The following is a 27,946-nucleotide window of genomic DNA, read 5'->3' on the forward strand; positions in this document are numbered from 1 at the left end:
GTAAGGTAGTGTAAGTAATATTTGTTGGTTAAAACAAAAATATTTTTGTTAAAAGGTTAAATCACTATATTCTGATAGTAATCATAGAGTGTTTGTTCAGTAACAGGGGTCTCCCTGTCTCTCCAGCTCTTTAATAAACAGGTAGGCTAGGTGACAAAATGTCAGCCAATCAGGAGAGAGTAGCTATTTATGAGCTTAATTTTTTATATAGTGTTCCAGTTTCAATTGTGTCTGCTCATTTATTTGTGTCATCTTTCTTTGTGTCATACAGTTCCACTTGTTTAATCTGTATTTTGACTGCGTTCTCTATCCTGATTGGACAAAATTGGTATCCCAGTTTCAGTTTCTGAAAATGCATTTACTGTTTAATTAAAAGCTGGGGAGACATGGATCCTCCTGTTACTGCAACAAACACTATATAGCAATGAGTACTATCACAATATGGAGCTTTTTAACACTTATTGTAACTCAAGATAATCACTTACACTACCTTTAATGGGGGTTGAGGGGTTATCTAATGGGTTCCACTAATCATTGCTCTTCTTCGTACTCAGGCGGCAGGCCCACAGTATCTCCAGGGGGATCAGGCATCATTTCCTGTGCCCACCATCGCCACCACATCCGAATTCAACCGTGATTACATCTGCACTTTGCCCAGTGTCACAGCTAATCATTTCTGAACTTGGCATCATCAATCTCAACGTGCATGTACAGTAGTCTATTGAAACAGCTGACACTGCTGGCTTGAAACCATACTATAGGTAAGAGTGTTTCTCAAATATTTTAAGGGCTCCCAAAATAGGCCTACATATTTGGCTTCAATGGCCTGGGACCTTCTTTTTTTTTTACACCAGGGAACGCCATTAATCAGTAATCTGTGTGTCAAAAGCCTAAATTATCCATAACCCATTCAGGACGGGAACCCCTTTTGGTATTTTAAGTATATTGTTATACTTTAGCTATTGAAAAATAGCAGATACAAGCTCATAGCGTGGCACTCAGCTTGTAGTTCTGCTATTTTTAAAAAATCGTGAAAATGTGGCACAAATCTTTGAATATATTCTTTCAGAGCAAACATTTTTAACTCATATATTTGCTTCTGGGGGGTCCCTGGAACAACATATTTTCAGATGGGGGTCCAGGGCCAAATACAGATAATTCTGGGGGTCCTTGACATGAAAAAGGTTGAGCACCACTGACATAGAAACATCGTTTTTTCAGATTTTTTTCTTCATGCATCAAAGCATGAATTAAACCCAGCAGGTGCAGGGAACATTTTCTGTAGATGGCTATGCTTCCCTCTAGTGGCAGAAAGATAATAGAATAGAACTTTCTACTCGGTCTGTGTCTCATAGGGTTGCTTTGGGCAGTACAGAAACCTGTCTTCCAGTGACATCATCAATGGAGAATCCCAAGCTAATAGTTTAATTGCGCCATACCTAGCTATACCTGATTAAATGCATCTGTATACAGTAGCCTAATACAGCTAGGTTTAAATGATCCCCTCCCCAGCTGACCCTCCATTGTCATACTGGGTTTGTTACGCCCCCATTTGATGACATAAAACAGGTTTAAGTCCCATCATCCCTCCAGAACAAATAGAACAGTTTTCATTTCGGTTTCGTAATTACAGCACTATTTGCCCTGTCCTCAAATAAGTTACTGTTGTGCTTTCATAGACCGACTGTCACTGTCCCCATGTCGACAAACAGGGCAGCCTCCTTCTCTTCCCCTGTTCCCTCTCTCCCTTCTTCTGTCTCCCCTTTTCTCTCTCTCTCTCCCTAGTCTCTGTCTCGCTTTCTCCTTTCATCTGAATGGAGAAACCGGCCGGTCCAGATCCGGCTGCCAGCCGGCCGCCGGTTGCCGGGGCTCCTGATTCCATGGGGGCCCGTGCTGTGGCCGGGGTTGAGGGAGACGAGACGCCGGCCGTCAGCTCCAAACTGTTCCGGTGTGCGTGGTTGCAGCGACTGCTACCTTTGGCCTACAGGGAGGAACTGTACCATGTCCTGCGGCTTACAGGCCCGCTGGTGAGTAGGGGAAAGTTGGGAGCACAGCAGGGGGTGCTGTTAATGCTCCCCTAGTCTGCAGCTGCATCCACGCTGCCCTGTTTGGACAGTCTGTGCACTGTACGATTTAACATGTATATGTGCCCTCTACTCCCATTAGACAAAACAGTACATTTATCTGATCAATATTTTATTCCTGATGTGCATGGTCATATCATTTAAATTTCCCTGTCTTGTTTGTCTCTCCCTCTTTCTGTCTCCATACAGCTGATATCTCGGATTCTCAACTATCTAGTGCCATTTGTGAATACCATATTCTGTGGTCATATAGGCAACGCAGAACTGGCTGGATATGCACTGGCCTCATCGGTATGACTTAATACTGCTATTACTACTACCACTATTTCTACTACGATTAATAATAATAAAATATTCACTACTGTAAATGTACATCATGTAAAATCATATGGATAGAGAAGGGACAGATGGGGACAGAGTGGGGCAGAGGGGGACAGGGATCAGGATATTTGTGAGTTTCTCCTGTGGTGGGGGTCAGGGAGTGAGTGTATTCTGAATTGATACTACAGTTTTCAGATGCAAGGAAGAACATATTCAAAGGTTTGACTGACGTACACACATTCAAATCCACATTAAAATCCTCAGTGTTCATTTAACTATGTGAGTTTACAAATGAAACCAATTGTAGCCAAATGGACCCGTGCAGCTGTCATAGATGATTAGACTAAACAAAGTGTGAGATTAGGCTATGGGCTGCTGACCATGTTTGATGGATTAATTTGGTTAATAAATCACTTTGTGTATGTAATTGTAACAATAATGAAATCCGGGAGGGTGAAAATAATCTCGTGAAAATTGATTTATTTTTATTTGAATGACTCACTGTAGAGTTCCTAATGATGTGTTGGGCGGACAGTGCAGTGCAGATAAAGGAAGAGCTGCTCTTACAGGTTTCAGTCCAAAGCCAACTAGGATAAAGTCACGGTTCTGCAGGCAAGAGTCTTAACATAACTACTTTAAATTTAAAAAAAAAAGTTTTCTAAATCATGACAATTTTCGGAAAGATTTGAGGCACATTTTAACGATTTTTCAAAAATAGCAGACCTACAAGTTCATAGCGCGCCACTCGGTGACGCGCTATGAGCTTGTAGATCTGCTATTTTTCAATAGCTAAATTATAACATAATGTTTAAAACACCAAAAGGGGTTCCCGCCCAAAATTGGTTAATGGTTAATGTGGTTAAACGCTAACGTGACATGGATAACACATCCATGTCACGTTAGCGTTTAACCATGGATTAAAGTGATGTGCAAAACGTAAAGCCAGTGATGTTGAGGGGGAAAAGTCTAGACTGGTCTGGGAGGTTCTCGTCGACTATGATAACCTCAGTGTGTACAGTCCACTTCAATTATAGCGTTGTCACTGCATTCAGTGCACACTGCACAGCACTCATTAGACATCCGAGGGCAAAATAGACCCAGGTTGGTCTTTGATATGAAACAAATAACACTTAACCCCAAATGAATTGATACCGGTTCTTCAATACAGTCGTTACATTTATATTGACTATGCGGCGCAAACGTGATGCAAAACTCTGCCAAACAGTTAGCCAATTAGGGATTTATACTGGCTTAGTGGCACAAAGGTGACGCTCAGCCAATCCGTCAGTTTAGCCAATCAGGGAAGCTCGGTGCACACAGTCTCGCGAACACACACTGTCTGCCTGATCTGAGGGCCGACAGATACAGATATTAGTGTTTTTTATGTTCTCAGAAACCACTAATCCGTCCAAATTTGTCATTCGTCTCCGCACAGCTCGGGGTCAGTTGAGACACACACTCAGAGTTCGAGAACATTTAGTTGGACTATTTCCAAGTTACATCCGGGACAAATTGCATGTGACAAGAGGCACAGTCAGATTCTGTGAATTATAGCATAGATAAGTGCATGGCCCAGGAAATACTGCTATAGTCACATTATAGCATAGATAAGTGCATGGCCCAGGAAATACTGCTATAGTCACATTATAGCATAGATAAGTGCATGGCCCAGGAAATACTGCTATAGTCACATTATAGCATAGATAAGTGCATGGCCCAGGAAATACTGCTATAGTCACAGTCTCTGCATGGCCCAGGAAATACTGCTATAGTCACAGTCTATGGCCCAGGAAATACTGCTATAGTCACAGACTCTGTGGCCCAGGAAATACTGCTATAGTCACAGACTCTGTGGCCCAGGAAATACTGCTATAGTCACAGACTCTGTGGCCCAGGAAATACTGCTATAGTCACATTATAGCATAGATAAGTGCATGGCCCAGGAAATACTGCTATAGTCACAGTCTCTGTGAATTATAGCATAGATAAGTGCATGGCCCAGGAAATACTGCTATAGTCACAGTCTCTGTGAATTATAGCATAGATAAGTGCATGGCCCAGGAAATACTGCTATAGTCACAGTCTCTGTGAATTATAGCATAGATAAGTGCATGGCCCAGGAAATACTGCTATAGTCACAGACTCACAGTCTCTGTGAAATACAAGAGGTGAGGATGAGATGGTTTGGACATATGCAGAGGAGGGATAAGGAGTACATTGCAGAGGGGGACATATGCAGAGGAGGGATAAGGGGTACATTGGGAGACATATGCAGAGGAGGGATAAGGGGTACATTGGGAGAAGCATGTTGAAGATGGTGCTGCCAGGCAAGAGGAGACCCAGATGGGAATTAGCCTAAAGAATAAGGAAATCAAAGAAGACAGTCTCTGTCTCAAAATGATAGGAAGAGCACTGAAGTACAAATGCATTATTCCATGTAAAAACTTTGTTTTCTCTATGCAGGGTGTACAGAAAATAGCTATCTATAAGCTCACAAAGGGTTGCAACCGTGATACATTGTGACTGTGAGCTATCAGCTATTTTTGGTCTGTGACATCGTTGTACAACGAAGCAAATCAGGCTTTGCAATAAAGCAAGATTTTGCTAAACTGATGGAGAGAGTGCTCAGAGAACAATGCCTAGGTTGAAAGAACAATGCCTGGATGTGAAAGCTTAAAATGGGTAACATGAAATGAAATTTCAACATAATCATGTAGTAAATGAAGTGAAGCCACTTTTAGAATACGCAGATGGAGAGAGTAAGATGACTCATCCTGTCGTCGCAAAACCAGAACAGGAATACATTTAGTTAATTTCCCTACATTATGGTGGTTCTGCCTGCCAGAACAGAAATACAATCTGCTGGTTGATCTGCTCATACTGTACCTTAAGAGCTACTTTCTAATTTATTTCTCTCTTTCTTTCTCTTTCTCTTTCTTTCTTTCTTTCTCTTTCTTTCTTTCTTTCTTTCTTTCTTGTACCAGTTTAACCCATTTCAACATGCCTATTTTTGGCAAGTTATAGCCATTTTTCAATCCTTATTTTGGGAAAGTTATTATAGCCATTTTGCAATATGGAGACCACAGCCAGAGGCTACTGTATGTCTATCTGGGGTCCTTGGAGTGGAGCAGTTTAGGAAGCCACGAGTTGCAGTAGAGGGGAGGTGAATGTAGTGTCCAGTCTGACTGACCAGCACTGGTGGAAAAAGTACTACATTTGTTTTACTTAAGCAAAAGTATCAATACTGCAATGAGGAAAATACTAAAAGTAAAAACCCAGTATTACTTGAGTAAAAGTACCAAAATATTGGCATCAAAATAATACTTTAAGTACCAAAAGTAAAAGTACTCTATTATCTATTATTCAGAATGTATAATGTATAAAAACCCATTGAAAATAGCAGATCTACAAGCTCACATCAGGACACGTTGTAGAACGGCTATTTTCAAATGGCCAACACTGAAGTAGTTAATGTATGTTTTGTAATAATGAATTATTAAAATCTACAAAGTAACTAGTAACTAAAGTTTTCTAATAATTGTAGTGGAGTAAAAAGTACAATATTTGCCTCGTAATGATATTGAAATTTGGAAATACACCAGTAAAGTAAAAGTACCTCAAAAGTACAGTACAGTACTTCATGTGGTTGCTTGTGCACTGTTGAGTCCCATGTTGTCAACAGACAATATAACAGCGGTTATGTAACAGTGATGGCCAAGTCGAGGCCATCAGGGACCGCAGGCGTTTTGTTTTGAAAATAAAAGGAAAAAAAAGCCTGGCGAACGAGCCAGGAAATCTGATCTAGGAGTGGGACTGAACCTTGTATTTTGCTAACCAATAACAGTGCAGAGGGGCGTCGCTCCAAACTTGGTGACGCAAGTGTTCCCCGCTGTGTTTAACCCTATGGTTCAAAAAGAAGATAAGAACGGTTCGAGAGATTCACATTTATAGTATTTGTGATTATGGATTCTTGCCTCTGGGGTTTGTTGATTGCGAATAACAAAGTTGCCTGACTGACAGAATACAATACAATTCCCAGTGTTCATTTAACTCTACGTACACAGTTGTACACTGGAGTGAATGTATGAACACACACTAAGGTTTTTACTGAGCAGGAGAGGGACCAGACAGGTGGAGCCGTAGCCTCAGTCCCAGCCTTACTCATCTGCAAAGAGAAAAGCCTGGTCACGACCTAAGGCAGAGAGTGCCTAGCCCGAAGCAGGGCTTCCAGCATTTGAAATTCCCCTGGAAGTTGTCATTTTCCCTCTTCCGCCAAATTCCAGCACTTCCGTTTACGCACTCAACAGTGTAGGTTTTGCCCAACGTGGTGGAACCAGGGACACATGCTGTACAGCAAGTTTATCGGAGAGCAGCTCAAAAGGACATTATACTCATAGTAAGAGAAATCTATGAAAATCTGGGAACTAAATCGTTACCAAGAAATTTCTTCACCAATGTGTTTCTAAAGGTGTCTAATAACATGTACTAAAAGTTTGAAATTCAACTCCCGTGGGAAATTGAGTTATTAGCATAATATGTGACCATACCCTTAACATCCTATATAATGCAAAAAAGTCCAAATTTCATCATTCTTTAAGTAGCATGTGACATATGAAACTATAGGGTTTTCATGATTCTGAATCCATTCCAAGCATTAGTTTTGCACAAAAACACTCCTTGGGAGGAAAACGGCCTCACAAACGTGATGTGGATATGGCCTAATTTAGCCCAAGGAGTGTTTCTTGTGCAAAACTAATGCTTGGAATGGATTCAGAATCATGAAACCCCCCTAGTTTCATATGTCACATGCTACTTAAAGATTGATGAAATTTGGACTTTTTTGCCTTATATAGGATGTTAAGGGTTTCGTCACATATTATGCTAATAACTCAATTTCCCACGGGAGTTGAATTTCAAACTTTTAGTATATGTTATTAGACACCTTTAGAAACACATTGGTGAAGACATTTCTTGGTAACGATTTAGTTCCCAGATTGGTCAAATACCTGATAAAATGCCCTTACTATCAATGAACTCGAGCTGAGACAGTTCACACGTATCCCAATTTCAGGCAGATGAACAGACTGTAAAAAACTGATTCATGCTTTGGGTATAAAACGGGCGTTTCAGGAATAATGGGCTGTCATAACAATGGACAGGACCTTCCCAAACATGGGTTGTATTTTCCATCTATTGTCTAATTTTCCATTTTGTTTTCCATTTTGTCTATAGACAATCAACATGGCCACAGTAGCCACAGGCTTTGGCCTCGCTGTTGCTTGTGACACACTCATTTCTCAGGTGAGCACAGTACTGTATGCTATTATTATAATAATACAATAATAGTTAATAATGGCATCATAGTGCCACCCATGGACAGGGTTTAGTATTGAACTGATAAAAAGCCACTCATTTAGATGCCCAGACCTTACAGTATGCTTGCTCTTCTACTAGACCTATGGCAGTAAGAACATGAACCGTGTGGGAGTGATCCTCCAGAAGAGCATGGTGATACTACTGCTGTTCTGTCTGCCCTGCTGGGGTCTGCTCATCAACTCACACAGACTGCTCCTCCTCCTGCAGCAGGAGGACGAGGTAGCCAGGTAAGTTCACACACAGATGAGACAATAAATACTTTGCCAAATTGACCCTTGGTCAACGGAGAGATGGCGCTTCTGGTCTTCAGGCAGCAGGATACTCTTCTACAAATGCATCCACATAATGTCATTTCCATGATCTATTAATTGGACACCTTATCTCATGCTTGGGTCATGTGCATGCATTACAGTACTGTACTTGCATACTGCATGCAAGTAATAATAATGGTTCCTTCGGAATAGAAATGGACAAAGACACATTTACGGAAATAAATACACATTATTTGTACTGAAGTGATAAAAGGTTTGTACTTTTCTAGAATTGCCCAGCTGTATGTGATGGCATTTCTGCCTGCTGTTCCAGTGAGTGTATTTTACTAAACTTCTCTGCTGTTCTGTAGACTACGTGTCATTTTGATATTACAAAGTATACACTAGCTTCATTTAATTTTAATGATAATACAAGTCAGTGTTATGTACAGAACAGTATTAGATATAAGAACTGTGGCCTCAGCTGTGGACATTTTTAAAGGACTCACCTAGTCGGACAGGCCTTTTCATAGCCCTATTTGATTACAGAGTTTGTGTTGTAACATAATCCTGTATTCCTTTGTTAAATTTCACTGGTTTGGTTAAATGCTGATTGTTTTTAAATGCTTTGGGAGAACATATTCCTGGAAAATATATTTTACAGGAATTTCAAATGATCTCAGATGAAGATGAAGGTTCAAATCTACATGTTAATGACTATGAGTGTGCATGAGAGTTCTGCTGTCTTACAATTCCATACCCCCCTACAGGCTATGTCCCTGTATGAACTACAGGTTGTCTACCTTAAGAATCAAGTAAGGGTTCATTACTACGGGCTGTGTTGAGAAATACAAACAACCTCTTTAAGTAATATTGACTTTGGTCTGACTATAACCTCCCCTGTGCCCGACTGTAAATTCTATTTTGTTTTATCGGACAGGGGATCATTTTGCCCCAGATGTACACAGCAGCAGCAGCCAACATCGTCAACTTGGCTTGCAACTACATTCTGATTCTCGTTCTGAAGATGGGCGTGATGTAGGTGTGCCCTTGATTTGCTCTTCCTGTCCTCCTCACACTGTATTCCTCTTTACATAAGGCTAATTTACGCTTCAGCAGCAACAAAGTATCGCTCTACCAAAATAACTGAAAATGGCATAAATTATTCAATACCAGAGTGGTGCCCGTTGGAACGATGCAAGTTAGAAATGAATGCCCAGCCCCACCCAGTTATTAGTGTGGTTTCCCTAGACTATTGTAATTATGTCTGTGTCCCTTTTATGCCCATACAGTATATTTCTTTATCAGGCATGCCCAAATGTGGAGTCTATGTCAGAACAGGCCAGCTCCATATATGGAGATCTAGGGGTGATATTGGCTAATTTGGGCCCTGTTCAGAGCTTGAGCAGGGGCCCAGTCCAGAGCCTCTAGAGAGGTGCCCGTTGGGTACTGGCCTACTTGGAACGATGCAAGTTGGAAATGGATGCCTCACCTAGTTATTATGTACCGGTTTACGTCCCTTTTATGCCCATATATGGAGGCTATGCAGATGTCAGAATCATGGGCCAGCTCCATATATGGAGATATAGGGGTGTTCAGGTCCAGAGCCTGGGCAGAGGCTTTTGTGCTGGTTCTGGACAACGGTGTATCTGACGGACTCGACACCGGGCATTGCACTCCCTGTGGTGGTGTGGAGCGCGCGTGTCAAATTTGAAGTCGGTGGGGCAAACGGTTCTCAAATTGCGTGGATTACAGACATATGTACACATGTACAGAGCATTTATAGCATTTATAGATAGATTATTCATTATTTTCAAATTAATTGGCTCTTCTACAGCAAGTGAAGCGCACGCCTGTGTGTGTGTGTGTGTGTGTGTGTGTGTGTGTGTGTGTGTGTGTGTGTGTGTGTGTGTGTGTGTGTGTGTCTGTCTGTCTGTCTGTGTGTGTTTGTACTTACAGAGGATCTGCAATAGCTAACAGCCTCAGTTGGATCACCATGTGTCTGCTTCTCTATGGTTACATCCGTTGGAAGAAGCTTCATAAACAGACATGGTCAGGTGAGATATAACAAAGCATGCATAGTCAATGGCCCGGTTTCCCAAAGGACACCTCTTACACCATGGTGTAAGAGGTATGGTGTTGCACATGCTCAGTTGCCCTCTAGGCCGCACATGAAGCCTGTGTGCGGCCTAATTGGCTGCATGGCAGCCAATCAAACACTATGTCCTTTTTTGGGAAACACTGTCAAACACAACAACATAGAAATAAACAACCTAGACTAGAGCACAGCCATACCTGTCCTCATTGCGCACGTAAGGCCACCTGCATGAATACACAAACCTGTTTCCCTAAAGCCTCTTTAGCCTACACACACCTGTCGACATGTGGCAGTATTAAAACCATTCGCAGAGAAATGTGTGGTGCGAGTGGTGACTTTCTTCATCTCATTTAAATATAAAAACTTATATATATATTAAGGCCTACTTCAGCATCAAAGAAATTAAATTAAAAAATTTTAAGAGTGAAGAGAGCCTACTGTCAGCTGTCCAGCAGTCCAAATATTATTACATTAAATTTCAGAATGGTAGACCTGAGGCCTGAAGCCTACCATTGTACCATTGCGTGGCACATCTATGCACGGAATGTCTATGTTCACAGGCTTCATGTGCGGCCTAGAGGGCAACTGAGCATGTGCAACACCATACCTCTTACACCATGGTGTAAGAGGTGTCCTTTGGGAAACCGGGCCAATGTCATGCATGCCACACACACAAATACACACAGAGATGAGCTATTAAAAAAAAAAAAAAAAAAAATCACAATAATCTCTGTCTTCTATTGTGTGTGATTCTTTGGCTCTCCATCTAGGCTGGTCCAGTGAATGCCTTCAGGACTGGGGCTCCTATATGCAATTAGCCATTCCCAGCACTCTCATGATATGCTTTGAATGGTGGATCTGGGAGGTGGGCGGTTTCCTTGCGGGTCAGTATTTCTGAGTTCTCATTTCTGAGTCCTCACTTTAAAAATCTTTTTTTAATTTTTTTATTATATTGTTGTAAGGCAATTATAAGAAATTGTGTCAAGTGTTAATGGCTTCTATATGGCGTTTCTGCTCTGGTGAGTCTGTCTGCCCGCCTGTGAACAGCTAATCTTGGGCATCACAGTTCACTGTAGTGATTTTAGTTTTGACGACTCATAACAGTAGAATGTATGCTCTTTGCATGCTTCCTGATCTTTAAGCATGATGAGGGTGAAAGTAAAGCAAGTTAACTGTGTGACAACTTAGCCTCCTATCTCTTCTCTGCTCCAAAAATGGTAACAAACTACATATCCATTGTGGAACATAATCCAGTGTTCCATTTTCTTGGCATTACAGTTTGTATTTTGATTGCTGCTATTCAAAACAAAAAGTTAGTCAGTAATGATGAAACCCCATCACCCGGCTGGATTGCATTGGTTTTAAATTAATTTGTTACTATAATGTTCATTCACATATTACGCAACACATTATGGAGTTATTTCCTATCACACAGGTGCAGAGCCACGAGCTGAATGTCAGCTGTAGTCTGTGCTGTTTTTCTTTAAATGAGAGATGCCATCAGACCCAAAACGAAACCATTGGTCCCAATGTATCGAGTTGTGCTTGAAATGTACTGTAATTCTCCAATCTGTTAATAATTCATCAATCAATCAATCAATCAATCAATCAATCAAAACAAGTCAGCTTGGTGTGTCAGGGCCCATGCTCTCACTAGTGATGTTAAATAATTCTAAATGGCCAAATGAATGCCTTGCAAGTTGCTTTGAGTATTTTGGTTTCACACATATTTGATTTGTACGTACCAGTATAGTTTACAGGTGACAGTTTCTCAGCAAAAATATAAAATATATGCATTAATACTTAGTGTGATTACTGTTGAACCCTGAACATTCTCTCTAATACAGGGATATTGGGAGAGGTGGATCTTGCGGCCCAGCATGTGTTGATGGAACTGGGAGCCATTACATATGTGGTATGATTTGTCCATTCATTCTAACCACCACCTATCATTCTATCACAGTGGTTCTCAAAGTGGGGTCCGGGAACCCCCAGAGATCCTTGAGGGTGTAATCAGCAACATTGGCCCAAATCTAGGCCCATGGGGCCATTTGATAATGAGTTGTGAGTGAGCTTGTACAAAGAAAAACATACAAAGGTATTGGAGAACACCTTTAAAAGTAACTGACCTCCGGTATCAGTTCCCTCTAGGTGTCCATGCAGCTGCCTGCGTGCGCGTTGGAAATGCCCTCGGGGCTGGTGACACTCAAAGGGCCATCGTTACCTGCAGAGTGACTCTGGCTTTGTCAGGTATGAGGAACAGAGGCGCGCATAGACAAATTCAGAAACGGGTCTCATAGTCGCAGCAAACGTATTTCCTGTAGGCGGAGACGACCTATCTGCGGTGTAGACTTGCAGGTCTACTACTACATTGAATGGTAGAGTGACTGATGTTAGACTGCTCAAACGCTACTCTTTTACCTACACTAACTTTACAAAGATGCCCAGAACATCGGGATGATCGAACCTGTGTAGTTTATGGCTGCTCCAACAGTAGTGGCAACATTCAACTTTGAAGAGAAACGGAATGTCAAAAATACACCGCGGTGGCTGAGACCAGAGCCATAGAGTAAAGGTTGAGACGAAGCAGTGAAAGGTCCTGAAAGATACATAACATCAGTCTTACCCAATACCCAATCTTTCTGTTGTATGAACACAAGGCTGCGTATAAAGTACAGCAGCCTTGTGTTCATACAACAGTTCATCCCGATGTTCTGGGCATCTTTGTAAAGTTAGTGTTAGTAAAAAGCAGGTAAAAGAGTAACGTTTGAGCAGACTAACATCAGTCACTCTACCATTCAATGTAGTAGAAGACCTGCGAGTTTACACCGCAGATATGCCGTCTCCGCCTACAGGAAATACGTGTGCTGCGACCGTGAGACCCGTTTCTGAATTTGTCCACACACACACACACACACACACACACACACACACACACACACACACACACACACACACACACACACGCACACACACAAACACTTTTTATGTTTTTTTTCCTAGGCATCCTTGCTGTGTTTCTAGGTGTTGTTATTGCTGCCTCCAAGTCTGTGATTGGCTACATATTTACCTCAGATGAGTGAGTAATGCTTTATTTATAATCTGTTCATGAAATACACAGAAACATGTTATTTTTTATGTTCATATACTTGTTACCTTACCATATGGAGTAACAAAAAAAAAGTGTACATTTATTATTACCGACAAGTTGAGGTTACAGAAACTGAATTTCAATGTCAATAAAAGTAAATGGGGAAAGACTATAACTTCAGGGTGGCCAAGGCCAAAACAAACAAAATTCCACCCTACCTGAAAAGGAATAAAACTAAACTACAGCAAGCAAAACAAAAACAGTCTACACACCCTAACTAAACATATTCAAAAAGGATTAAATAAAATGGCAGCACACCCTTACCCAAGCTTCGATTGTCTTTACTTTAAACACTCAGTATTAAAGTTAACTTAAGCACAAGGCTTAGCACACAGCCTACAGACTCAGAAAACGGGGATGAAATGCTAGCTACAAAAACAGGGTTCAGTGCACCCTCCAATCACCACAGGGCACTGAAAACACTCAAGAGGGACTTAACACACATAATAATAATAATAATAATAATAATAATAATAATAATAATAATAATAATAATAATAATAATAATAATAATAATAATGACCACAATACATATAATACATGAAAATAATTACAATGTCTCCTTTCTACATCTGCAGAAACATTGTGGCGATCGTTTCAGAAAACCTCACACTTTACACTTTCTTACAGTTCTTTGATGCACTATTGGTAAGTTTTGAGGACTTCAGAAAAATGGTTTTGTGATATTTTCGCTAAATATATATGTCAGCACACGCTGCTACAGCCTCCTGGACTGGTGAGAGTCGTGAGACACTGGCGATGTGTATATCAAATTTCATCCCTAGGATCAACCAGTCCAAAGACCAACCAGTAGGGGTCAGTATAGTGACAAGGCAACACAAGTGTGTAGTAGGCCTATGTCTAAAACTGGGAGAAAAAAGGGAACATTTGGCAATGAAAAAAGTAATGAAGTCATATTAAGTAAAATATCAAATCAAGCCGTGAAAGGAAGGAGTTTTCTCGATCACTTTGTTGGGTTTGTGCTTCTCTTATTTATTTCTGTGTATCTTCAGTGTGTTTGCTCTGGGATCATGGTGGGTGCTGGAATGCAGAAAATTGCTGCATTGTCCAACTTGGCCTACTACATTATAGGGTTGCCAATAGGAATAGCACTGATGTTTGCTGCCAACCTCAGAATATTAGGTAATGCTTTGCTTACTGTGTAGTAGATTATTATAAATGTACACATGCCATGTATAAAGATTGTCAAAAAGAATTACCAGTATTTCCATTTACACTTGCACAGAAATACACACACACACACACACACACACACACACACACACACACACACACACACACACACACACACACACACACACACACACACACACACACACACACACACACACACACAGTAATATGTCTCCCTTTGTTTCACTACTGCTGTTGTGAATAAGCTACTCATTTTGATATTTTCCTGTGTGTGTGTGTGTGTGTGTGTGTGTGTGTGTGTGTGTGTGTGTGTGTGTGTGTGTGTGCGCGCGCGCGCGCGCGCGTGCGTGCGTGCGTGCGTGCGTGCGTGCGTGCGTGCGTGTGTGTGCGTGCGTGTGTGCTCTGCTCTCCCTGTGTCAGGCTTTTGGGTGGGTCTCTTTATTTGTGTCATATTTCAGACCACTTTCTTCCTTCTCGTCATCTTTAAACTGAACTGGAAGAAAGTCACAGCGGAGGTAGGATGTCCCCTGAATCCTATAAAACCTCAATATGATAAAACCTGCCTTAGCATTTTCATTTGCCAATAATAAACACATTTTTATGTAGCCTACTGGAGGAAAGAGGATAATCTGACTTCTTTCTCATCTGAACTGGGAAACAAGTTGAATAAACTATGAATGTCAAGATTTCTCTTTTTGAAAACCAGATGACACCAAACACTCAAGCTTACAACATCTACCAATAATCTGAAAATCATACAGTCTGTCACAAGCAAAGATTCGTAGCTTAATTAGGAAATAATCATCCCTTGTACCACATTCAAAAATCACAACCTGACAAGAAGCCATGCTTTGATTCCTGGGACACTTAAGAATAAAGGATGGAAGTTATATTCTCACCAATATCTTATTGCAAGTACACCCCCTGGACATCTCACAGCAACCCCAATCCAATGGAACCCTTGATGCTGAGTGCCAAGCAGGGAGGCATTATGTCCCATTGTTATAGTCTTTGCTATGACACGACCAGGGGATTGAACCCCAATCTCAGGGCGGACACTCTAACCAAAAGGCCGGTCACACATGGCTCAGGGCTACTTACTTACCTGTAATAATGCTAAAGACAAACTCAGTTTTATAGCCATGCCCTAAGGAAGACACGGTGTTGTCGAAACCGGTCGGCATCTTTGGCGTTTTATTGTTTTTACATTTTTGTCTCCACCAGGCCGAAGGCATGGGGAGAGAGTATGTTTTGCACTCCGTCCGTCCGTCCGTGTGTCCGTGTGTCCGTCCGTGTGTCCGTCCGTCTGTGAACAGCTAATCTCCGGCACCGTTAACCTGGTCGATGTCAAATTTTGCACACACACTCCCTGGATGCCAACGATGAACCTCTGCCCCAGAATTTCCAGAACGGCCTGTTATAGCGCCACCAGGAGGCCGCTTTGTGCAAAACAAGTTTTTGGACGGTACACCTACAGATTTTGTCCAAACATCACGCAAATTGGTACACATTCTCTCTAGAGCCATTCAACGAAACGGGTCTTTCAGATTTCTCAGACTCCATCCAGATTGGCTAAGATTGGCTTTCAAAGTTTGCAGGAGTGCTCAGTTTCAAACAAAATGCTGCAAATCATGGACCCATCGTGTGATTTCCGTGAAATTGTGCACGCACATTCCCACTAGGTCGAGGAAGAAATGCCACGTGAACATTTTCAACTCAGCCTCATGGTGGCGCTATAACTCGCCGAAAAGTGTTTTTACCTCTAACTGCACGGATCTGTGGATAACTTTGTATGCCAACTCCCTAGAGGCCAAGGAAAAACCTTTGCCTGGAATTTTTCACATCTGCTCTTTATAGCGCCACCAGGAGGCCGACATATGTAAAACCCATTTTCTAATATTACACCTTCAGATTTTATCCAAATTTCACGCAAATCGGTACACATGCTCTCCATAGTCATGTGATCAAGACGCGTTTGTTTGATTTCTCATAATCCACCTTCATTGACTACGATTGGCTTCTAAACCTTTCAGGAGTAGCCCGCTTTGTACCCGTTTTGTACAAATTGCCACAATTACTCAACGCAGCATCCGATTGCGGTGAAACTGTGCATGCATATTCCCACTAGGCTGAGGAAGAAATGCCACTTGACAGTTTTCAAATCAGCCTCATGGTGGCGCTACAACAGGCCAAGCCGCGTCACACACACACACACACACACACACACACACACACACACACACACACACACACACACACACACACACACACACACACACACACACACACACACACACACACACACACACACAAAACATCCTCCTGGTGGAGACCTGTGCCCAGAAGGGCACTTTTTCTAGTTAATAATGTGCTAGAAGTTTGCCCTTTGATGGGACCCCATTTTTATATACATTATTTGATTTGTGTGTTTCCTTCTGGGACTGGCTCTCATGTGCTTTTGCAGGCACAAGTGCGAGGTGGCCAGACAAAGATTGTCACATCAAACTGTCCTGTTATTCAGCTGGTGACAACAATCCCTGATGTGTCTGACTGTCCTAATACAGTAAGTGTTATTATTTTTAACAATACTGATCTGTGTCACTTAACCAATTGAACCCAGGCATCCGTATTCTGGTGGTTGTGGTAGGTGGGGGGCATTTGCAGAAAAATGCTGATCTACAAGCTATTTTCGGCTTGAGATTTGAGGAAGATATTTGGTCACACCATTATCCTTCTTATAATGGTGTGACAATGTATGTATTTTTACATAATGTTTAATATCAATAAAGGGGTCAAAGTCAAAGTCATACGATTTGCGGTAAAGTCATACGTTACCGCAGTGAAATTTGTTCACCGCATTTGACCCATCTCTTGGAGCAGTGAGCCGCAGCCAAGGAGCCGTGAGCTGCAGCCGTGCCGCGCTCGGGAATCATTTGACCCCCCAATCCAACCCTTTGATGCTGAGTGCCAAGCAGGGAGGCATTGGGTCCCATTTTTACAGTCTTTGGTATGACCTGGCCGGGGATCAAACCCCCGACCTCCCAGTTTCAGGGCGGACACTCTAACCACAAGGCCACTGTCTGGTTAAAGTCAAAGTCAAAGGTACAGTATATAGACAAGAGGGAAAGAAGAGGAGCAGACCAAGTACAGAACCGACCCCAGTCAAGTTTACTATAATATGGTTAACTTTGTACAATTAAGAGTTAATTAGCACTTACATATGTAGAAACGTGATCAAGATTTGAAATCTGTTAGATGAAAGGGTCTTGCTGTCACTGGGGTTCAGAGCAAATAGGCATCTGTGAATGCATCATCCCCATGTCATCCTCTTCGTGGATAGAGACAGCATGACTTTACCATGTGTAATGACACACAGGTAGCTGGGATTGAACCCCAGTCTCCCACTTGCCAGACCGACGCACAACCAATCATGCCAATTGGGCTGAGCCCGATTGGCAGGGCTATTGTGGGCTGGGTCTTAGCTGGGGGCTACACATGCTTTAACATGACTTTAGAAGAGGCATCAGAGAACACATGAAGGTGGAGGTGACATCATGCAGAGTTGTAGTTAAAGTTGTTGAAGAGCAGGCAGTTGACGTAATGGTGACAGCGAAGGCAGCCCTCTGCAGGGCGCACTTGAATTGCTTCTCAGCATGTATGCGGTGAGCAAACCGAGTCCCACTGTTGGAGAGACAGTTTGTCATCCAGTTATAGGCTAGTCAATCTAAGCTCAAAAACACTCATTGGGCTTGTTGCCAGGACAATGGATAGCAGCGTGACGCCACAGCAGTGATGTCACACCAAGTATCAGGCCTACCCTGGAGATTGAGAATCAGAGAGTAAGAGGGAGTAATTCCAGACACATAGCGTCAACAGCTTGTAGCATCAAGCATAAGAAGTTCTCAATCCCAGGGCTCAAGGTTAGACAACCTCGGCCTCCAGAGATAATCTACCTACATTTCCATAGGCAGACCAGCATAGATAGCTTCCTCCTACCTCCAATACCACGTGACCAGGCTCTTACTGAGAGAGCCTTGGCTACAAACTGGTCCTTCGAGCCGGACAGTTTGTCATCCAGTTATAGGCCAGTCAATCTAAGCTCAAAAACACTCATTGGGCTATTGATAGCAAACTCAATTTCAGTGAAAATACTGACCAGATTTTTTAAACTTAAGAACCTGATAGAGGGAATCTTGACTTTTAACATGGCAATGTGGTATGGCAATCTTAATGTAAAAGGAAGAAGTAAACTGCAGCGAATAGTGAACCAAAAATCATTGGGAAGAGACAGAAACAATTAAGTTGTATGCAAGGAAGTACCTCGAAATAAAGCTGTCAAGATAGCAAATGACAACTCTCATCCATTCTGCAGGGAGTTCAAACTACTTGCCCCTGGTAGACGGAAGTACCAAAAGCTAACCGTAACATCTTTAAAAAATCCTTCATTCCTAATGCCATTAAGGCACTAAATGATACCATGTCTCGCTAGATTTGTTTTTAATGTATTTGCCACTGTTGTCCTGCATCTTTGCCATGAAAATAATTGTGTAAGTGTTGTTGCTGTTGTTGTTGCTGTTTGTTTTTACTGTTGTTTGAGACCAAAGACAAATTTCCACACATGGACAATACATGAAACTAACTAACTAACTAAGTAACTAACTAACTAACTAACTAACTAACTAACTAACTAACTAACCAACCAACTAAATTAGGCTATTAGTCCAGGCAAAATAGCATTTCACGAGAAAGTAATTGTAACAAAAGATTTTTCTTCACAGACCATTTCTATGAGGTCTCCAGAACAACATACTAAAAGTCCCAAGAAATCCCAGTTGGGGAAATATGTTTAATTGCATTAATCCAAAATGGCCGCCAATTGGGCTTATTTGGCCAATCTTGGAACACATTTTTGACCATCAGGTAATTGTAACAGATTTTTTTCTGCACAGACCATTTCTATGAAGTCTCCAGAACACCATACTAAAAATCCTAAGAAATCCTAGTTGCAGAAATATGTTTAATTGGCATCAATCCACGATGTCTGCCAATAATACCATTATCAGAAATATTGCCAATCTTAGAATACATTCCTGACCAAGAGGTAATTGTAACAGGATTTTTTACACCACACATCATTTCTGAGAGGTGTCTAGAACAACATACTAAAAGTCCCAAGAAATCCCGGTTGCGGAAATATGTTTAATTGCATTAATCCAAAATGGCCGCCAATTGGGATTATTATCAGAAAAATGGCCAATCTTTGAATATATTCCTGACCAAGAGGTAATTGTAACAGATTTTTCGTCTGCACAGACCATTTCTATGAAGTCTCCAGAACACCATACTAAAAGTCATAAGAAATCCTTACGTTAATTTGGCATCAATCCAAGATGTCCACCAATTGAGACTATTATAAGAAAAATTGCCAATATTAGAATAAATTCCTGGCCAAAAGGTAATTGTAACAGGATTTGTTTCACCACACATCATTTAATTGGCATCAATCTAAAATAGCCACCACTTTATTATAAAATGGCATACATTTGAATGATTTTAAGTGATTTATTTTGGGACAGAGTGGTTAATACAAAATGGGTTGCAGTTTGATTAGATACATTTAGAGCCCCCAGCTCATAGGAATTTGTGCAATGTTTTTTTCAGCATACCAATTGTTGGTTGACGAACTATATTACAAATGTATTAGTCAGAGTCCTACAAGAATTCAAGCTGCCCATTGGGCCATGGCTCATTCGTCCATGACTGGTAACGTATGTGCCTGTGGAATGGGGAACCCGGGTTCGTCTCCCGCCCCGGCCGTGGCTACATTGGTGCAGCGGTGTGTATGGGTAACCTCTACAAGTATGTTCCCGCAGGCGGCACAGACCTTAACCTAGTAGTCGGCAGCTCTGTCAGTCTCCCTGGGGTGGAGGTCCCCCAGTCAGTCGAGCCTAGCTCCTGGCTAGCGCACGTGGACACGCTTCCATGTGGGGCGGACAACTGTAGGCTATACGGTGCTGCGTTACTACTCGCCCATTGGGCCGTTCAAGGACCTCCATGCAAGTGCCTCCCTCACTTTCAGATCTTGCTCCGTTCAGTTGACCCATGAGCCCAGAAACTTGAAGTCCTTGACTTCCTTCAGCACAGTGCCTCCTGTTGTCAGAGGTGGATGTTCCGGTGAGATGTTATAGGTGATAACCGCGTGTAGCAGCGTGATCTTGTAGATCGGCTGTTTTTGGTGCATACAGTTTTGCAGCATGACCTCGTAGATCGGCTGTTTTTGATGTCATTTGCATGTTTTTCGGACAACATCTGTAGGAGTACTGTTGGAAAAAAGGTGTGCTTGTTCCACGTTGTCGGAGAGCAGGCTGATGTTGTCCGCATAGTCTAGTCTGTGCGGACAACAACAGTCTGTCAGGACTACTTTGGTATGTCGTCTCGACCTCCTTGGTGTTAGAGTAAAGCCAAGATCCTGCTCTCGTCCACTGATGGCCTTCCTGGGTGCATAATACAGGACTATGATGAAGAGGAAGGGGGCTAGGTTGTTTGTTCCCTTGCATTAACCTAGCCAGGATGTCAAACTCCTCGCTGTTGTCATCTGGGGTCACCAGCTTGGCCCTTGTTCCTGCATATGGTCGCCCGGAGTGGGCCTTAAGGATCTTCACCATTGTGCCTCTGTAGATCGAGTCAAATGCCTTTGAAGTCGATGAAACTGAGTATTATTAATATTATTATTTTTACTATATTGTAACTATTCTTATTTAGTTTCAGTTTTGGAAAGTAGTTCAAAGGTGAGTGGCAACTAAATTGTTTGGATTTCTGGAAAAATGATAACGATTATTAATCTAACATGAATCTAACATTAATGTTAGTTATAAATGTAATGCCCATTTGGCTTTTTAGCTTATAACGAACAAAGTTCTAAACAAAATTATGATCGTGTATAGGTCTACTGATGGCAGCGTGTTCTATAGTCTAGATAGAACATGATAATAACAGCCTTCAGTTATATTGGTTCAAAATGGCTAAAATACACTACCTCTGAGCCACTGCTGCTGAGCCACTAATTGGCAGACATCCTGCATGGATTGACGCCAATTAAACATATTTCCACAGCTAGGATTTCCTATGACTTTTAGTATGGTGTTCTGATGACTTCATAGAAATGGTCTGTGAAGAAGGAAATTATGACCTCTTGGTCAGGAATTTATATGGCATTTTTTCCTGATAGTCCCAGTTAAATCTGTTACAATTAACTCTTGGTCAGGAATTTATTCCAAGATTGGCCATTTTTCTCATAATAGTCCCAGTTGGCGGCTATTTTGGATTGATGCCAATTTAACAAATTTCTACAACTACGACTTCTTGGGACTTTTAATATGTTGTTCTGGAGAATTCATAGAAATGGTCTGTGAATAAAACTGTTTAAATTACTTATTGGTAAGGAATTTATTCCAATATTGGTAATTGGCCATGCATTTTTCTGAGAATATCTTATTGACATCTTGGATTGATGCCAATTAAACATATTTCCGCAACTAGGATTTCTTGGAACTTTTAGTATGTTGTTCTGGAGACTTAAAAGAAATGGTCTGTGAAGAAAACAAATCTGTTACAATTAACTCTTGGTCAGGAATTTATTCCAAGATTGGCCATTTTTCTCATAATAGTCCCAGTTGGCGGCTATTTTGGATTGATGCCAATTTAACCTATTTCTGTAACTACGATTTCTTGGGACTTTTGATATGTTGTTCTGGAGACTTCATAGAAATGGTCTGTGAAAAAAAATCTGTTTCAATTACTTATTGGTAAGGAATTTATTCCAAGATTGGTAATTGTCTATGCAGTTTCTGAGAATAGTCTTATTGGCGGACATCTTGGATTGATGTCATTAAACATATTTCCCCAACTGGGATTTCTTGGGACTTTTAGTATGTTGTTCCGGAGACCTCATAGAAATGGTCTGTGAAAAGAAATCTTGTTTTACAATTACTTTAGCTTTTAGGTCCAAAATGAGCTAGAATGCCTGGACTATATAGCCACTTGCCCAAATGTGCCCAAATGTGCTGACCTCACCACATTTGGGCACATTTGGGCAAGTGGCTATGGCCGTTTTTAGCCCAAGGAGTGTTTTTTGTGCAAAACGAATGCTTGGAATGGATTCAGAATCATGAAAACTCCCTAGTTTGACACATTACATGCTTCTTAAAGCAGAATTAAATTTAAATGTTTTTTTTTGCCTTATAGGTTTTTAATGGTACTCCAACTTTCAACCCCTGAATTTACCATGATCCAAAATGTATATAATTCTCAATTTTTGAGGGGCGCTAGCCCCTCCTATATACAGGTTTAATGTTTGTCTTTAGTTCAACATTTGTTTTAAAAACACCATTGACAATAAAGGGAACATTTACGTCATCTTGTCCCTAACACAAACATTAAATGCCATTAACAATAAAGGGAATTTAATGTTTGTTTTGTCACAGTTTGTTTTAAATCACCATTACATCACCTAATCAACATGAGTTAGACTTTAATATATTAGCGCCCCTCACTTCACACGGGTGTGATTCTTTTATTTTTAATTTTATTGTATTCTCTCACTCTGTGTGATTTTTGAGTGGTGCAAACCACTCCAATAACCAGCTTTGTCTGTATCTATGTATCTATGTATGTGTGTACCTGTACGTGGCCCCACGTACAGGTGAGCATGGTTGCTATGGTTAGTGTGTGACGTCACTGCACCACTCAGTTCACACAGGTGTGATTTTTAATATGTTATTTGGATAAAAAACCTTGAACGATTACTAATGCAATTTATTTTGGGTCAAATCTTAGATTGAGGTATGGTCTAGCTGCTTGACTCCCACAGCAGTTGGGAAGGTGTTAAAAACAATCAAATCAATCAATCAATCAAAGAACATAAAGTGTCCATACTGGGCCAACAACACACCAGGAAGTAAATTCTGGCACCCCAAGATATCATTCCGTTTCGATCATTCTTTTTTACGACACATCACACAAGGTTTTGTTTGTTGTGGTATTGTATTCTCTACCTTTTTCCTTCTCTTAAAGGCCCAGCTGGAGGGTGATGGATTTCCTGCTGGCTACAGCGCTGTCAGCACCCAGGATCGGGATCTGAAACCAAGGCCTGAGATGGATGGCAGCAGCAAGGGCCTCATGGAGACACAGGGAGAAACAGAGGGTGGTAAAAACACACCTGGCATCAAACCCAACTCCAAGCTCTCTCGCACTCAGCTGATCATCCGACGAGGACTCACCCTCTTGACCACAGTTCTCATCCTGGCTGTAGGCATTACTGTGCACTTTGTCTTCCCCCCACCAGAGGTCTCTGCTCAGAGCAGGAGCAACTTTACCACAGCCTGGGCAAATAACTCCACACCAACAGCTTACCTGGAACTGACCACACACCCCTAAGCAGTATTGAATGTATATGTCTTATGGTTCTACGGTCACAAGCGGAGCCTTTTAGCCACATTTCATACACTGTAAAACTTTCATTTAACAAAACAAAAGGTTAATTTAACTCTCACTCAACTGAGAAGTCGAACTGAGCAAGCTTGTGGCAATTGATTGGCCTGTGACCCAGCAAACATCTAGTGACAATTTTCTAATTTTATTTCTACAGTGAAAACAACAACTGAAAAGTTTTTTCCCCCCTTCTATTACTAGTACGAACTGCATGTGGGAAAAAGCCAGTATACAGTACAGTGTCAAAGGATACAGCATTCAGTTCTCAATTCACCATGGCAGCTTCGAGAGACTGAAAATAGATGAATTGAGTCAGCATGCAGGTGTGTACTAGCTGCATTACTGAGCACATCCAACAGAAAGCCATAAAACACAATGTATCTTCATTTTTACAGTTGATGAAACTGTCTTGCTGTGGTTGGGGTGGTACAGTGGAGGGTGGGGGTCTAGCAGGAACAGAGTTTATGGTTTACATGGTTTCTTATGTTTCAAAATATACAAAGCTGGCCTATTTTGGACTCATACATGGGAGAAAATACATTTTGAGGTCCAAAAATATGTACAGCATCTAAAATACATTTTGTGAAAATATAATTCCAATATAAAATTCCCAACTGTATGTTTGACCAGTTTCTGAGGTAGTGAAAAACCTTGACCAATACATACTGTACTGTACGCAGTGTTGGACACACTACAGCTCACCCATTCTTGATAATTGAGATATATCGTGTCCTACCAAAACATTTCAAATTATTACTTAGTACTAGTCCAATAAGTCCATACCCATTTGGGGATATGACAATATATATATTTTTTCTTTATTTTGCTAAACGTGGGGGTTGAGTGCATTGTGAGTACATTTCACCCTCTACCGTACGGTCCTTCCTCTGTCAGTAAAACCTACTTGAGTAGGCTAATAGATACATTAACCTACTTACACATTTCGGCACCAATTCCGTCCTGAACTTTTGAGCACGGAATATCTGGCACTTATATACAACGGTGTGGTCCTGTGGCACACCCGTTATGCGATGCTCAGCAAATCACAGAAGAATGGCACACCTTCCAGCCAATCACAGCGCCAATTTTGGTGCCATACATGGTAATTGGTTCGGCAATTAGTGTAGGCCTATATACTTATAGCTAAGCTTAGCTACAATTCAATACTGTGTATAGTATAGACATAGTTCAAACTAGAACTGCACTCTGTCGAGTAGGCCATTAATGGCCTACTAGTGCGCAAGCAGAGCGCGCAAGTACTGTCGACCAGGGACGAATAGTTTTCATAATCCTCATGGGGGCCCGTGCCGAAGAGGATGTTTAAATGCCATGATTGCAGGCTATAGTCCTGTCCGCCTCGGCAGGTTCTGTGTTTTGACGCAGGGACGGCGGAAGGTTTCAACGGCAGGCTGGCAGCCAGGGTGTTCTTGCTGGTGGTGGTTTCATTGAACAAGTAGCCTAAGAAGCAGAGTACAGTACTGTATGCATGCATATACCCTTACCTACCTGGCAGGGTAAGCACCCAGATTAGCATTTCAATGCCTGATCTGCATGTGGGACAGGCAACGCGGTCCACCCCCCACCACCCCCCGCCCCGGACAGTGAGGAAAACAGACGTGTTAAGGTGCCAGACTTTGATGGTTAGAGCGGCGCGTTTACATACAAAGTCAATGCAAGACGAGAATTGCGCGAACGGGCGCGACCTGATGCGGCACTAACGGGACGAACCGAGGCGAATATATATTCAGGTCCAATTCCTCATGGGGGCCCTGGCCCCCCGGCCCCCACAGACTCTACGTCACTGCTGTCGACCACTACAAACTTTAAAATCTCAGTCTCTCTGTGAAATATTGGTTTCAATATTGAATTATTAGGTTTAGCTATGTGCTACGTATCTAGTCATACACCGACACCACGCTAGACAGGAACGCCCAAAAACGTCACATCCGGTTTTAGCCTGGGGTAAGAATTTTCTATGGCTGCCAATGCAACTTGGTCCAATCCTTAATCACATACGGACAAACATCTATGCCGATGCTATCTAACTTGCGGAGGTAGCGTGCCTTGTCCACGGGCAAATGGATCTTTCAACGTATGGCATTGCAAATACGTTTGATAATCGCTACTCTGCTCAATATTGTTTTTAAAATGCCGCAAATTGCATTGCAGTAAACGAGAGCAAATCACAACTTCCCCCGGGGGTGGGCGGAGTCACAGTTTGAGGCGCTGATTACGCGCTGTGGTGTCAGTGTATTGGAGGTAAAAAAAATAGTATTTTGAAGTATGGTAAAAGCTTCTATCTAAAAATAAATACAGTCCCATCATAAAACATGGATATCAGATGAAAAAAAAATTATATCAGTTGAAAAAATATATGTTATCACATATATAGTATAATATTATTTATTTTAAACCTTCAATAACCTTGCTTTAATTTGACTTAATTTTGGATTATAGTGATATCAATACTAAATCATGGTCTGAGTAATAGGTGTCTCTAACTCCTTACGTCATACGCAGCCACGGCATACGCATAAAACGATCCAAGTAACCACAGTATACTACTTTTCAACTTACAAATTACATATACATACATTAATTATTAAAGGTAATGCCCCTATGTATACATGTATGTAATCTGAAACCAATGCCATATCAAGCACAAATTACTCATTACGTCATACGCAGCCACGGACATACGCATCGGAGCACCGGACAAACAACATTACTTGCACGCTCTGCTTGCGCAAGTAACAAGTCCATGTTTTACCTTACCATGTGTGTGTGAATTTCAAAGCGGACCAGCTCGGACATAATTACAAATCCCACACTGAGCACAGGGAGGTTCCTGTGTGTGTGTGTGTGTGTGTGTGTGTGTGTGTGTACGTGTGTACGTGTGTACGTGTGTGTGCATGCGTGTGTGCGTGCGTGTGGGTGGGGGGCCTGGGGGGGTTTAAGGTTCATATGGTTAAACTGTGAATCATGTTTATGGCAATCACGAATGATATCAGACCAACCAGATGTCTGTGTTTGTCTGTACCACCAAACAAAGGGTCTCAGACAGACCAGGCAAGGTTTTATCTATTGTATCAGCAACAATCAGTTTTAATGGAAGCTGTGCTTGGTATTACCTCATTTCCAAATTATGGACCTCAGGCATTAATAGAAGGTCTAATTTTATGCTGTTAACACAAAGAACTCATTAGCTGAGTGTACTGTTAGGCTGTGATTATGAAGTATGAGCTGACAGGCCAGTTATCTGTTCCTAAGAGCAGAAGAGATAATTTATGTGCTCAGCTTGAAATTTCTTCATTCAACCAACATGCAGAATTAAGAGGACACTTTTTCACGGGTAATAACCGTACACAGCAAAATGTTCAGTATTAATTACATTTTGAGCATGTAAATATGGACCATTACTCTCAGAATTAAATTAACAGAGGGATTTTGCTGTGTAGGTTGGCATTAGCCTGGCAAGTGTATATTGTATGTTTTAAGGCCAGCCAGCCACCTTCATTATCATCAAATTCGTGTCCAAATAAAGCATAATAAAACAAAGAACAGACAGGTTTGCTTGAATGATAATTGATAATCGTACAGTACAGGTGCAATTACACACTAGCACCATGACAGCAGCTTAACCACATGAACTCTAGCATTCCTATTCTGGGGCAAACACTCAAACAAAAAGCGGATCTACAAGCTGAGCTTGGCCATTTTCAGTGTTAAGGGGGAAAAAGGGCTGACCTATGTAGTATGCCAAAATAGACCCACCCAGGGGACCACGATCAGCTTACATGATGATATGATTTAGACTCAAGGTATCTAAACCGCCTCTGACATTCTCTGATACGTTTATATAGTTTTGCCATTTATTTGTGTAAAGCACTTCATAACACTCAATATTCATAACACTCAGAGCAAGGAAGTACCATTAGTCCAGCAGCCACAGTGGCCAACAGATTCCCCAATTCCCCAGTCAATTGCATCAATCTACTGGCCAAAATAGGAATTTGTAAAT

At 41.6% G+C, this 27,946-nt stretch overlaps 1 protein-coding gene across 2 annotated transcripts; it reads left to right on the forward strand.

Moving 5' to 3' along the window:
- The first annotated feature begins 583 nt into the window (after positions 1 to 583).
- LOC306928384 (multidrug and toxin extrusion protein 1-like) lies at positions 584 to 27,453 on the forward strand. 2 transcript variants are annotated; one of them, XM_079508444.1, is made up of 18 exons: positions 584 to 761; positions 1,713 to 2,027; positions 2,274 to 2,375; positions 7,638 to 7,706; positions 7,860 to 8,008; positions 8,323 to 8,365; positions 8,803 to 8,847; positions 8,973 to 9,070; positions 9,992 to 10,089; positions 10,901 to 11,014; positions 11,978 to 12,045; positions 12,272 to 12,380; positions 13,134 to 13,209; positions 13,860 to 13,929; positions 14,295 to 14,424; positions 14,857 to 14,951; positions 16,901 to 16,999; positions 23,509 to 27,453. In XM_079508444.1, the coding sequence occupies exons 2-18, from the start codon at positions 1,815 to 1,817 to the stop codon at positions 23,869 to 23,871; spliced, it is 1,941 nt and encodes a 646-aa protein (XP_079364570.1). In that variant the 5' UTR covers positions 584 to 761; positions 1,713 to 1,814; the 3' UTR covers positions 23,872 to 27,453. The 2 variants fall into 2 exon arrangements, with proteins under 2 accessions (XP_079364570.1, XP_079364569.1); XM_079508443.1 differs by having other exon boundaries at positions 1,786 to 2,027.
- The last annotated feature ends 493 nt before the right edge of the window (positions 27,454 to 27,946 follow it).

The sequence above is a fragment of the Electrona antarctica genome (genome assembly GCF_951216825.1).
Source record: "Electrona antarctica genome assembly, chromosome: 8".
Classification (NCBI taxonomy): Eukaryota; Metazoa; Chordata; class Actinopteri; order Myctophiformes; family Myctophidae; genus Electrona; species Electrona antarctica.